Source organism: Cydia amplana, chromosome 14 (assembly GCF_948474715.1).
Source record: "Cydia amplana chromosome 14, ilCydAmpl1.1, whole genome shotgun sequence".
Taxonomy (NCBI): Eukaryota; Metazoa; Arthropoda; class Insecta; order Lepidoptera; family Tortricidae; genus Cydia; species Cydia amplana.
Genome location: NC_086082.1, coordinates 7,079,548 through 7,093,712, shown reverse-complemented (window position 1 = coordinate 7,093,712; position 14,165 = coordinate 7,079,548). Strand labels below are relative to the sequence as shown.

Here is a 14,165-nt window from a genome sequence, read left to right as displayed (position 1 = left end):
ATATACGTACATAAACATATGACCACATCATTGTTGTAGCTTTAAAGTCGTATGAAATGTGGTCAAATTATGAACTTAATGATTGTAAAGGCGTTTGTTAGAGTTTTCACTATTACTGTTTATATCAAATGTTCTACTTGATATTGTAAGTATGAATGGGCAGGGCAGTAAGTACTTTAAAACGTATACCTATTGAAACTATACAGATTATTAGTTTGTACAACATACCTACCTACCTTGAACTTAAAGCATTTAAGCACACTTTCCGCATTGCCGGATAATTTCACAAAGTAGAGTGTACCGATTACATAGTAATGACGTAATGGCTTATCATGTCAAGAGCTTATTTCATACAGTTGACTAGGTTATGTACTAACAGCAAATTAAATACACACAAAAAAAACAACGGGTTGCACTCAGGGAGTGCCGGCAGAAGTGAAAACTCAATGACTAGTGCAAAATGCACTATATATAATTGAGGTTAACGCCATCTAGCGTTAGCGTTAATTACTTGAAACCCCTAAGCACTGTACTGTACTGTTACTGCTCGTACTGGTACTGTTAGTACTCGAGTTATATTAATACTAGTTAAAGCGAAACTCACTAGATGGCATTTAAATCAATAAAGAAAAACTCAATGACATTACATGTAACAGTTTTTCATGATTGTAATGTCATTGAGTTTTTCTTTATTGATTTAAATGCCATCTAAATGAGTGGCCATCTAAATCTTACGGTCACGTGATCGTCTTACGCTGTCTCGAGTTTAACATTTTTTCCCCACCTCAAAAAGTGCACAGCGCCGCTAAAGAAGTTTTCACTTCAAAAAGATAAATCGACATAAGCCACATGTCACATACGGTACTTCATGCTCACCCAAAGTATTTTCAAAACTCGCTATTGTTAAATGGACAAACAAGACATTCAAAATGTACATACTCGTAACTTTCCATCAATTCACATCGTTTAGAGTCTGTTTGGAAAGAGAAAAGTCATGGAATGTATTGGGCCCCATACATTCTACGACTCTTCTCATTCCGCACAGACCCTCTATGTATTATATAACCAACCAACTAATACAGAAATGTACAGCGAATCGTCATGGTCGTCTAGAAAGTGGTTTGCAAAGTATATCACTCAGTATTCACATCTCTCAGCTTAGAAAACCCAAAGTAGAAGAATAAGTGTAAGTCTTGAGTGGACGCTCGAAGCGGAGCGTTCGGCGGGGCGTGCAGCGTGGCGTCGAGCTCCCAAGGGATTTGAGCAGCGTGCAGTAAGGCCGCTGCTATACGTTTGCATTTGTTTAACATGCACGCCGCACGCCCCGCCCCGCTGCACGCCCAACTCGAGCGTCCACTCAGGCTTTACAATAAGGTGTACAAGTATGTTGGTATGTCTTACCAGCAGCAGCTTGCACATCTTGCAGCGGCAGAGGAGTTCGGGGGCCTAGGAGGAGCTCCTGCCCGGACACGATGTCTCGCGTCACCTTGTACCAAACCTGGAATATGGAGGTGGAGGTCATTTGTTACCGAACTTGCACCATCCCACTAACCCAGGGTTAAGCGGTTAAACAATTAACCCAGTGTTAAATTGTACTGGTAACCATGGTAACTCCAGGTTTAACCAGTTAACCCCGGGTTAGTGAATGGTGCAAGTGGCCCTTAGTGTTTCTGAAGAATTCCATCAGAATACATACGAATACTCTGTTTTAATACTTTTTAAAATGCTAGAACGTCGATTGTAGGTCCAATCATTCGTGGCTTTGCATAAAAAGTTATTGTTCCAAATCAAAATTTGACTTTATAGCACTCTCGGATAAATCTAAACATCTTTGGTGGATTGTCCTGCAATTCACACTGTTGTAAAGTGTTTTGGCAAAAGTGTAAAATTAACGGTACCTATTAGACATTAAAAAGGTATATACCCGGTGTTTATTGATTCAGAAGGCCTATTACTCCGTAAATGAGTTTATTAATGAGAACAATGAGACAAAAATATGAACATTTCATCACAATGCAAATTTAAATGTAAATTTTTATTTATTTCTAATTTCTATACCTAATAATATTAGCCTTAGCTCACTAAGGACCACTTGCACCATTCACTAACCCGGGGTTAACCGGTTAAACCTGGAGTTACCATAGTTACCAGTACAATTTGACACTGGGTTAACGGTTTAATCGGCTAACCCCGGGTTAGTGGGATGGTGCAAGTGGCGCTAAGTGAATTGTAAATAATAAATGACAATGTATGACTATTACTGAATAAATGATATGATATGATATGAACATAGAAAATATCCCATAAAAATAAATTTTTATTCCAACTCCTGATTAAAATAAAAACGTTAAAAAACTCGTAATATCAAATGAAAATCTCAAAACCTCGACAGGGGTGAAATATCAAATAGCTTTTAACCTCCCAAAGTGGCACAATACGTGGATCTAATCACCGCATCTGTTGCGCGACTCACAATCATCCGCGACTCACCACATCGACTTTACAAGCCTATCCTGCTCTTTAAGCCACCAAATGAAAAGGACAGCCTCATTAATTTCACGTTTAATATGACGCAAAAAGCGACGGTGCGGTAGGGACGTTTGCTCCCCTTCGATTGACCGGAAACGGGACACAGTTGTTCAGGCGAACACCGATTTTCTGCCACCGGAAGTACCCAACGTTCTACATTCAAATTTGATTGGGGTAGTGACATAAAAGACGCAATAATGAGGGCTGCCGTGATAACGATTCGGCGAATAGTTCGTTGGGCCTTTCGATTGTGATTAATTTTGATATACGAGGTCATTACATTATGTATGTTTTTATAATTATTTTAAGTCTTATTTTTTTGAAGTGAAAGCCGGATTGTTTACTCAACTTTCAATCCGGACGCTGGGAGTTTAAATCTAGGCCTGCCATAATCAGTTTCTCGGAATTAGGTATATGGGAATAAATGAGAATAACGTATTTTCACTATTTTCCCCTATACATTGTTTGGTAAACCAGTTGAATAAACTGTTTAGGATAAGTTAACAACACCTTTAACATAAGCATTTCCTAGGCAAAAGTGACAAAAGACAATATAGGTACCTCGGGCTATTCGGGACTTGGCATGTAGGTAGTCATGATATCCCACAAACCACTTCAACTACAACTACTGGACGGAACACATAAGACAATTGAGGTCACCACACATCCAATCAAGTTTTGAATAGGATCAAATTAAATTTCAGTTGTGCCCACAATTACGACCAGGGGCCCGTTTCTCAAAAGCTTGTAACTTGTTATATATGTGGAAGTCCCTTTCTAATAAAAGCTGTCAAAAAGTGACATCCATTTGTATTACAAGTTACAAGCTTTTGAGAAACGGACCCCTGAATACAACATAGTTGTGCTACTTGTGCTGCTCAAATCGTAGCATTTTACAAATAAAACTGCCCCAATGTGTGGTGTACCTACTCGTGTTCTTTGTAAGCGCTTCATAATGCGGTGTCTGTGTAGTCTGTGATATCACTGAAGTTCCAAAACTATAAAAATGATGTAAAACGATCATACTTGGCCGGCCAGCAGTAAATGCTGGACGTTGACGTCCTGCGGGTAGTTGGTGGAGCGCACCAGCTTCAGCCAGTTGGACTTCTCCGTGCTGCCGTCCAGCCAGCCGCGGATGCCGTTCTTGCCGAGCACCTGTACAAAAATACAAGTAAATACATAGTTATGATAATATCCCACAATATGGTCCCACATCCAACCCGGGGTCGCGGCACAGAATAAATAATAGTACTAAGTACAGAAGACTCACTCTCTAACAAAACGCGTCTGTTACGATCAGCACAGATATGGCCGCTAGGTGGCGACAGCGCCACGTGCGGCTTATGGCTTTCCCCAAAATTGGGGCCGAACGGATGTACTTTTAGCTACCTGTAGCAAAGCGATGAAATCGCGGAGTGAGACATGCCTGGTCGCGGCAAACCTCGACGGCGATGGCGAGATGACCTTGACGCCTTTGACAGGAACTGGTGGGAGACGGATCAAGACCGGGATACGTGGAAAGGGAGGAGGGAGGCCTTTGCCCAGCAGTGGGACACTCTAGGCTCATATAAATAAATAAAATAAATATGATAATATATTTATCCGACTTCAGGAAATGAACATCTCTAGTCCTTAAAACTAAACATTTTACCCGCGATCACAATAATTAAATTATATTAGGCTAATTAACTAATGTTTTTGATAAACCTATTTTAATATAAACATCAAATGTTTTTCCATTCAGGTCTATAAGTAAGAATACAAGGATTGAAAATTACGCCATCTACCCCATTTATGTGGAACTAGCAAACAAGTAAGTAAGCCCCAAGAGATACGAGTGTATGTGGTCAAACACAGACCTATTATTTCTATGGTTTCAAAATAAATTACAGTATGAAATTAAATACATTACATTGTGATTTATACTAATACATAGCTAAATAGAATAAAGTGTATATGCTATGGTTGAGCGGAATGCTAGCAAAGCTACTCAAATCCAATTAAATCTTACACACCAACCAAAAAAAGTAAAAAGATTCATCAGATCAAAGTAAGAAAACAATTTGGAAACTTAAAGGTAGCAATAACAAACGTAATTTCCAATAGGACTAAAATTTTCCAACAAACTTTCCCAATTTATCATTCACGCGGTCCGGTATCATTAGCGCCACCTCGCGGCACCTGGCGGCAACAGACATTAAACCGGACACCGCGGCGTCATGATAGATGGCGCTATTAGTCCATGTCGAGATACGTAACGGGGTCGTCACAGCTTGGACATTTGTCACTGACCGCCCTCATTCGGGGATGATTTAATTTTCATAGGTGAAATTAATCGGCTTTTATCCGTCTGAATTGAATGAGGGAAGTTTAATAAAATAATATTCAGAGTAAAGTAGTGATTTCATTTCATTTATTCACTTCAATCAAGTGATGCAGGATTTATTTATGACATGCAATATCTCTTAAGTAAGTATATTACTTATTCTTTATTCTAGATGATCTTCTTATGTTCAAGTGAGGGTCGCCTTAAGATAAGATAATAATTGATTAGAGATAATTGTTTCAATACGATTTTTTTAATTTGAATCATCGAGCGATTTCACAAGGTTTAAATCTTCTGAACTAATAATAATTAATTACCTATCAAAAAGTAGCAATTGTGCAAGTTAATAAAATTGACGCCACACTACATAATTAATGATAATCGCGTGGAAATACCCTACTCTAACCTAATACCTATAATTATAAATCTAAATGCCCAGCCCAGCCTAGGTATAAGCAGTATACCTAACTGCAGACCGATAACCACACGTTACTGATCGATTCGCTAATGCCACGTTTCTCTTCTTTACCAATTGGACCACAACCTACAATTTACTAGACACTTACCTCCCCTGTTTACCTTCGATTGAGTCATAACGAGCCAGTTGAAGATGTGTACGTCCCTGATAGAGGGTTGTGTGTTTGTGCCGTAAAATTAGGGTTTTTAAGCTTGATCTATTGCCTCGATGGAACGGGGAGTGGCGTTGTATCGATTCTATTAAAGTTTTATGTCTTCATGGCTCTGTTTGTGGGTTAAGGCGAGTGTCTCAATAGATAACGTTTCTTTGTGTTCTTGTTTAGCATTAATATAATAACTGTTGTCGGATGGAGATTTTACGCTTGCTATGCTGTTGACAGGTACATCAGGACTACTGGTATATTTTTATTATACTTAATAATTCCAACTCGAACCTAAGGAATTACATAATATATCCAACTCAGGTACCTATGTAATAATACTTAATAATGCATTTTTACAAAAACTGACTGAAACGATGTAATTCATCCAAGAAGTTCTAATATGTAGTACTACACAAACAATCAACTCATTCCAACAAGAAAGTTATTAAACAAAGCTTAAAATCCAATACACCCGGCTCTAAATTTACAACCAGCTCATAATACCAATAAAAAAAACACTAGGGATGTGCCCCTCCAAAGCGCCCCTCACAAGCAAACACTTATTTATCAGAAAGACGCCGTCTATCATTATCTAATTTCTCGTAAAATTAAAAACGATCACTTTATCATGTCGGGAAAAATGTGAAGAAAATTACATGAAGAATAAAATGCATCTGTTGCGTAATCGAGTGACGATAGGATGCTCTAATCCTTAGACAAGTTGTAACTTTTATGTGGTTCGCGTAAGGTTGAAATCTGTTGGGATGGCACGGTTGGATGGTGCACTCGTACAAGTGAGGTATTAATCAAAAGGCAAGTCGGGAAACCCTCCTTCCGCGTCAGCGACAAGCCTTCCGCAGCATTTATCGTGTTATTAAAACTGAAGCGGGTGCGTTGCGTAAAAAAGATAATTATCTTAGCCCTCGTCTTGGACAGGGTTGGCGGTTAGGTAAAATGTTTTATCTTCACTGTTTTTATAATCCATTTATAATTTATTTTACGTACCTACTCTAATAAAGTAATAACTATACCAACGTATTTGACATAAAAGCCATTATGTACTTACATAAATGGAGTTGCGGTATATTTTCTGGAAATACTTGAGTAAACAAATAATTTAACCGTAAAATTTAGAGCGGGGTTCATCAAGGAAGTTCATAAAAGGAGCCACTACGTAAACGATGTCAATGCGGTTATGCGCCAAACATATTCGATTTTTCGGGTCGTAACTTATCTTAGCTTAAATGTCTACTTGAGGTAAGTGCTCTGAGTGCTTACCCATCAACATTTCAGTGCTAGCCATAACATAGTGGTGGCAACCCTAGTCGCGGGCGATGAGTTGCGGAGTGCCGGCGGCACATGCCCGCCATCACTCATCGATGTGCCCGGTCAAGGATGCCGCGACACTTGTTACTAACATACTTCATGCTCGTTACCTCCCCTAGCCGTTATTGGAGCTTGACCCAGCAGTGAACGACATAGATTTCTATTCGGAACTAAAATTATTTCAATAAGCTATATATTGCGTTTGGTAATTGATGTCTGCCATCAATCATGATTGCTGCCCCAGTATTGACCCATTGGTGACCCTGAAGTAGATCAGAGTGCACTTGGTAATTGAATAGGAGTAATCAATAAATAAAAAGCTAACTTTGTCAATATTCATCTGTTTTGGTTTAGTAGAAAATGTCACTTTATCTGCTCATAAAAAGACCAAAATTTAAGCAGATAGGTACCTACGAATAGATCAATAAGAACAAATACATATCATATGCCATTATTGGTGGCTATAGTTCACTATTTGTTACGCCAGCGATGGGTCAAGGCCGTGTCACTCATCAGCAACTTCAACAAAAGTCTTTAAAGCAAATAATGGCTACGTAATGACTGCTTTAATTTACCTACCTACATAAAATTTAGTAATATAGTAATATAATAGCAATAAAAACTATATAAATAATCGTTTATATCATTCGTTCGATCGCGAAAACAAGTAGTTCAAAAGCACTAATGTGAAGTTGACCTAATTTACAGAATGCATATTGCATAGTATACCTAATTCAATTTATACGTAACTAAGTATTTATGTAAACACGCGCTACATGCACTCACTCTTGTAATGTTCATTCTATTTACTCGGCAACCGTTGCATTAAACCCATAAATTATCGTCAACTACATACCGCAGATGGAGTATACAAAGAGCTGCAGAATATTTATAAAAGCGGCGTAATTTAAACGAACTGGGGGTAGATCTCGCGCTCTGCGCCGCAGATCGCAATTTCCCGGAATACTCGGAAAAGCTACAAATGTTCCCGAGTCGTTCGCGCCAGAAAATTACATTTCATAAATTTTAGTGACGATGATGTTTTTGTGTTATCGATAAAACTTATTTTTCTTATTATATTTTACAGGAAAATTATGTTTTATTGTAAAATCGTTCGGTAATAATAATTAGATACAATACAGCTAATAAGAGTTTTATCCAAATACAATTTCAGCAAAATATATGTTTTATATAAAAATATAGTCTACTTACATATAAGTAGAAGTAGCCTAATACATGCCATGTTCTTTAATATTCATAGCAATTCTGAACTACTTTAATCCCTACGTCCACATTACAATTACCATCTGAAATAAACGGAATTTTAATTTTACACAAAATGTATTCACGTCACGATTACCAACTCGCATCTTAAATTAGCATTATTTTACCAAGGAGATCACTGTAACATTTCTTCTGAATGCACAAACACCCTAAAATTTGTAGCCAAATCCCTAGACACACTGGCACCGTCCCACCTCCAACGGACTAATGGGCGGGGCGGCGGAAAGCGCCGAAATTTTAAAACGTAACAAATATAAGAGCCTCGGTAGAGAATACCATTTTGTACCATTTGGAGTTGAAAATCTAGGTCCATAGGGTCCCAGCGCGCATAAGTTGTTCGCAGAAATCGCGAAGCGTCTGGTTGACGTAACTGATGGTGACCGAAGAGCTAGCGGCTCTACCTCTCACAACGTATCAGCATTGCGATACAGCGAGGAAATGTCGCCAGCATCCTTGGTACAATGCCTCAAGGGCTATTTTAGATTTAAGCTAGTTTTTTTTTGTAATTCAACTGTATATATCTTGTTTGTAAATAAATGTATATTTATCCCTAGCCGGACTTAAAAGCTTAGATGAGCATTTCCCTTATTTCCATCGACATATCCCCATCCCTAGCCCGAACTGAAGAGCTTTGCGGTTGCGGGCACGCATGGCTGCGCGAATCACACGACTCGTTTCACAAGATAACAATTTGTGCGCGGTCTTATGTACCGCACCTGCACGCTTGCGCCGAATTGGGTACCTTTATGTAAATTTATATATGAAACGCTTTGATTTTATCCTGTCTCCGGTTCTTATGAGACTTAAGTATGACAAATTGGCTATGAAAAGTTTTAGTTAAATATTATGTCTCAATTGGAATGGTAATAGAATGTATTAAACTCAAAGTGGACAGGTGGAATGATACAAACAAACTTTGATACAAGAGAAAAAGCTTAGTCGGGTCGGGAGCAGTTTTGGTCGATATACCTATGTAAAAGTCACATCCAGGAATTCGACTTCATGTATCAGGAACAGCATAATATTTTTTTATTTCTCTGTGCGTGAGCAACCTTACTAATACTACAAATAATAGTAAAGGACTCGGATGTACTGTAATTGTAAAGGTTAGTTGTGTTATTCCACATTTGTATAAGTAAGTATTCAGCAAATCCACCGGCGTCACGTGCAAATATATTCTGAGAACATATCTGAAAAGATAATTTTTCCAGCTCTTTGTACAGCAAAGGTACGTCAAACCTATATAAAATTTGTATAATTGTAGTAATAAATAAATAAATCTAGTTGTCAGAAGTATCAGATACTCGTAACCCAAAACCAGTCCTAACAAATCACTTATCCCAATCGCTTCCGTCGGTGAAAGCCCGTCGGGAAAACACGAAAAAGGCTTCTCTTCCGTTTTTTCCGTATCACCTCGGCCGTTTCTTGGATAGACGTTTCCGCCGCGTGTCTTCGGTATCAGCCCGGGGAAACATTGCTTCCGGAACTGTCAGCTCAGGCCCGGTCAAGATTTTATATCGCCTGTTTACCTTCGGCTCTTTGATCCATTTGTCTTTGTTTACTGGCGTGTTGAGGGGAGATTATGAATTACTTGTTGAACGATAGATTAACAAATGAAGCTAGAGTTTAAAAAGTTTCCTACTTTATGTTATCGTTAGCTCACTGATGTTATAGTGGATTATTTACATTGTGCAACGACGAGGGTATGAGTAAAGAGTCTAATAGAATTAATGTGTATGGCTCAAAATGTTATTCTTAGAGTCAGAGAAAGACACAAGATTTGTCATCATCAAATAGTTATTGGTCTGCCATCTTAGGCATTAATTCCTTTGACGTGTTAAATTCGACTTGCAGCCATGACCACGGGTGAAATAAATGCAAAATTATTATCATCTTTTGAAAATTGTATACAGTTAATCTACAGGCAACAGCAGGTAACGATAATAATAGTATGCATTTTGCGCGAAGCAGTATGTGACTGTGTAATTATTTACCAACTTCAATCAACTCTCATTAGCTATACTCTAGCGTTATCCCCTCTAATACCATTTACTTAATTACTTCGTTACAAGTCAGGCCAATTAGATTCGTAGTATCACTATGTACTAACATGGCGATGAGTTTTTTATCTAACTTTGTCATTTAAACGCAGCCAGTCACACAACTCACATGACAGGTTTGTGTGACACGTCAATTAATTCAGATTACTGAACTTTAAAATCGCCAAACACCTTAAAACCTGCCGCCTTTATTGTATTCCCCATAAATTATCCACACCCGTATAGGATTTCACTGTTCATCATTGTCACTGTGTCCTGAACAAATTATCGAAAAATTATGACTCCGTTCTCTGGTCACGTTTTAACCATTAAACGGAGACAAAACGATCTAATTCCTGACGAAGCGAAATATCCACGAACCGGTGTTATCATTGCGCAAAAAATGCGACCGACCACATTATTAATACAATTTATAAAATCAAATTTGCTTAACAATAAACCTTAATGTGTGTTGCATAAAAGAGACTTTCTTTTTGTTGGGTGCAGTGTGACTTTGTGGAAGGTGTACAATCAGTGGGTGTCAGAATGCGATGTCCCATTGATCTAGTATTAAGGCGCCCCATTGATTGCGACAAAACATCACTCGATTGTCCGACCAGCGATGAATAATGCTCGGCTACCATTTGTGTGTGTGTTATTTTGTTGTCTATTTTACAGCTATTGGTAGTTTTGGAGGTCCAAATATTATATATACCTACTACTTAATACTTACATACATATTTGATACCTAGATTACCTAGTGAAATGAAAATGAATGTCTATTCTATTAACAACATAAAGAGCCGGTGTAGCTTTATTTGACGTTCACAAGCGCATTGTAATATGCCTACTTGAATAAACTATCTTTTATCTTATCTTAAGATCATTTCATCTTATCAACAAATATTCTCGCTCATCACACAATTATAACTGGGATTTAAGCTCACCGCCAGCTTTCTAGGCAGGTTCTCTTCACTACCGACAAGACTAAAGCTGTCGTTAATTATTCTTGTTGCTTAAATTCCACATCCACAGTTTTATTGCGTCACAGCCCCAATGTATCCGCAATCGTAGACGCAGGAGAGTCATCGCATCGCTCACATCTGGCTGCGTTAAAATGGATTAACCAGAAGATTACACGCGAAAAAAACGCATAGTAGCGACACTACAAAGACACCGCACAACCGTGACAATTGGCAGGATTACTGCTCCGAGTGATTGGTATCATGCGAACTGAGCGGTGTCGAGTTTAGAGCATTCGTATGTTTTGGTTCGTGGGAGAATGTACAAAATACTGGCAGGTAACAGATAGATACAGCTGAAAGTTTTCTAGTAGTGGGGTGAGAGAGAGGGTTATTTTATGTCTTAAAGTATCTGATTTGGTATTCAGGTGGGTCATTACATTTCTCAGAGACAAAAATAGTACATATAATGTATGCAGTAAAAGTAAAGCTGTGGCAAAACATTTTGTAAGTCTTTAAGTAGGTAAAGTGTCATTCAATAGAACTTGCAAACTATGTAAACAGAAGTTACTAGTAAATTGACATTCAGTGTCAATTTTAGTACGGCGGTTTGTTTACATAGTTATTAGTTAGCAAGTTCCATTGAATGACACTTTACAACCAAGTGTAAAAATATGGGTGCATAACTGCATACAATTTACTCTAAAATATGTCCCATAGTTCTAAATTCGCTGATAAAAGAGATATGGGACATCTTTTTGAGTATGATGAGTGCACCCATATTTTTACACTTGACTGTACCTGCTTAAAGACTTACAAAATTTGTTGCTACAATAATTTTATCTAACCAAACTTCCAAGGAAGCTGGCTTGTGTTCACGTTTCGCGTTAAGAGTTTTAAAATAATAACAATTGTTAAAGTTAGCTTGGCATGGACGCATCAACATCGCCTCTGCCGCTGCCGAGTGTAAACAACGCTTAACCTAACCCAATAACTGACGTTAGGTACACGTATCGCATTGCTTTCGAAGTATTTCGTTATTTTGTCTACACGGATGCTGGCGATGGTGTGCGACCGACTAGTTTACTCAGACCCTCACATATTAGAAAGCTCAAGAAAATCGTTCTACCTTGTTTAGTTTCGGTGAGGTAGAGGGGTCCACTTATAATGGTGGGATCGTAACATTGTGGTAGGAACGTGCCGTGGCTTCGAGTCCACGAGCTATTATTGTTCTGGCCAGCTCGGATGAAATATGGCCCCACTGTGCATGCCGCACTGTTTTTGCGAACGAATTTGTTGGGAAAAATATTAGCGGAAATAAGTAGCCGCGAAGAGTCGTGAACAAACTTTGCAATGAGACGTTCATGTTGGTTGCCCGCCATGTTGCCTTTGCGACTTGCATGTAGATATACCTAGAGCTATAATAAGTATATGAGACCATGTTTTTTTTACATAGTCATAACCACGATGTTCCTTAACAATAACTAACAATCCTCATTTAATACATTCTTGATTGTAAAACAAGGTGCAAGATAAATGGCATAATATCAAAAATAAACCACTAAAATGATTTAGCAAGTAATTTCCGAATGCACCCTAAATATTGAGCATATTTCTCAAACAGGCGTATCGAGGGGAGACCGGGGCAGAGTGACAATGACGCGGCAGCGAAGATAAATTTCTATCACGCTCGCAGATTAGCTGCTATTGTGTAAGAGTGTAAGATTAACTGATAAGTGTCTACTTGTTAATAATAAGAGAAATGTTTACGAATGCCACTTACTTGCCGAGGGTGACGCTCCCCTTTGTAATAATATTGAAGATGTTTTTTAATTAATCAAAATTGTTATGATTTATGAGAGTGAAGTTATCATTTAGATGTAGTTGTTTGACGATAAAATAAAAGCGGACCAGGGTTGTAAAATATTGTAAAGGTCAAGTTTATTAGAACTATTATATGAAAATATTGAAACTACGTTTTGTACAGCTTTACAGTAACATAGAAATTGGTGTAATATCAAAGCAGCTTGTTTATCCGATCCGGTATCGGGTGGACCAGGTGTCAATGTGACATCTCCTGTCAGATATCGATGCCGCGTGTATGAACTTTATGAGTAGTGTGGAGGACAAATAAACTGTCTACACGAGGACATGAGCACAAAATTAATAAATCATTATGTAAACTGTTTTGTTGTTAATAGACATGCGAAGAAGTAAGAAGTATGTACGTAATAAGGTACCTATTTGACTATATTTAAAATAAATTATTTTACACCATGCATGAAACATAGCACCAGAAAATTAATAAAGTAACGTAGACAGCAGGTTTTTTTAGATACTATTTATATTTTAAAACCCGCTTAGGTATAAAGGTTATTTGATTGTGACGTCACATGCTAGTGTTTCATATAAATTCCATAGTAGCAAAATCGTTTTGACAATTCGAAAAAAGAAACTGATTTGACTTGTAGTCAAATACCCTATTTTCTGCATCCGCCGGAACGATTTGTATGAAATGTTGTTTAAAACCTTGATGCGTGTGTGTTTGTATTTAGAGTTGGTCAAAGGCGCCTAGGCTACCAATGATTGCTTACTTATACTCGAGACATTTGGACCAGTGGCGGCCGGTATTAGCTATGTATTATGGGTGTTCACTCACAATAAAAAACAAAAACTAAACCTACACATTCAATTAACCGTCGCAAAGTACCTAGATGTCGGTTTCCGTCCACCCGGTCATTGAACTCTCTCATAAATTTTCGGTATTACGAATATCTTGACGACCGATAGACGCCAACTGCAGTTCATTTTACAAATGGATATAATGTTTTTATTTCAATTTTATGAAAAGATGTGCTAAATTGTTAATAACACACCTGTTTCGCTCCAAACAAACTCACCGCACAGCCGCAGCCGTCGCTCGCGCCCGCGCCAAACACAAAACATATACTTAGATAACACGAAAAACAAAATAAGCTAGTTACTTTTATGACATTCACACAACACAACCACGGTGTTTTTGCATATTGATCTGATTTAAAAAATATATAAGTTTTTGTTTTTGACTAACATTGCTACG

At 38.1% G+C, this 14,165-nt stretch overlaps 1 protein-coding gene across 4 annotated transcripts in view; it reads right to left on the bottom strand.

The window, feature by feature from the left end:
- Window positions 1-14,165, bottom strand: part of LOC134654018 (histone-lysine N-methyltransferase PRDM16-like) — a 137,563-nt gene that overhangs the window by 23,148 nt on the left and 100,250 nt on the right. For all 4 annotated transcript variants that reach the window (XM_063509401.1, XM_063509402.1, XM_063509405.1 and 1 more), the window contains 2 exons: window positions 3,556-3,684; window positions 1,402-1,498 (listed from right to left, as the gene is read on the bottom strand). In XM_063509401.1, the coding sequence (XP_063365471.1) occupies window positions 1,402-1,498; window positions 3,556-3,684 (226 nt within the window). The remainder of the gene's footprint in view (window positions 1-1,401; window positions 1,499-3,555; window positions 3,685-14,165) is intronic.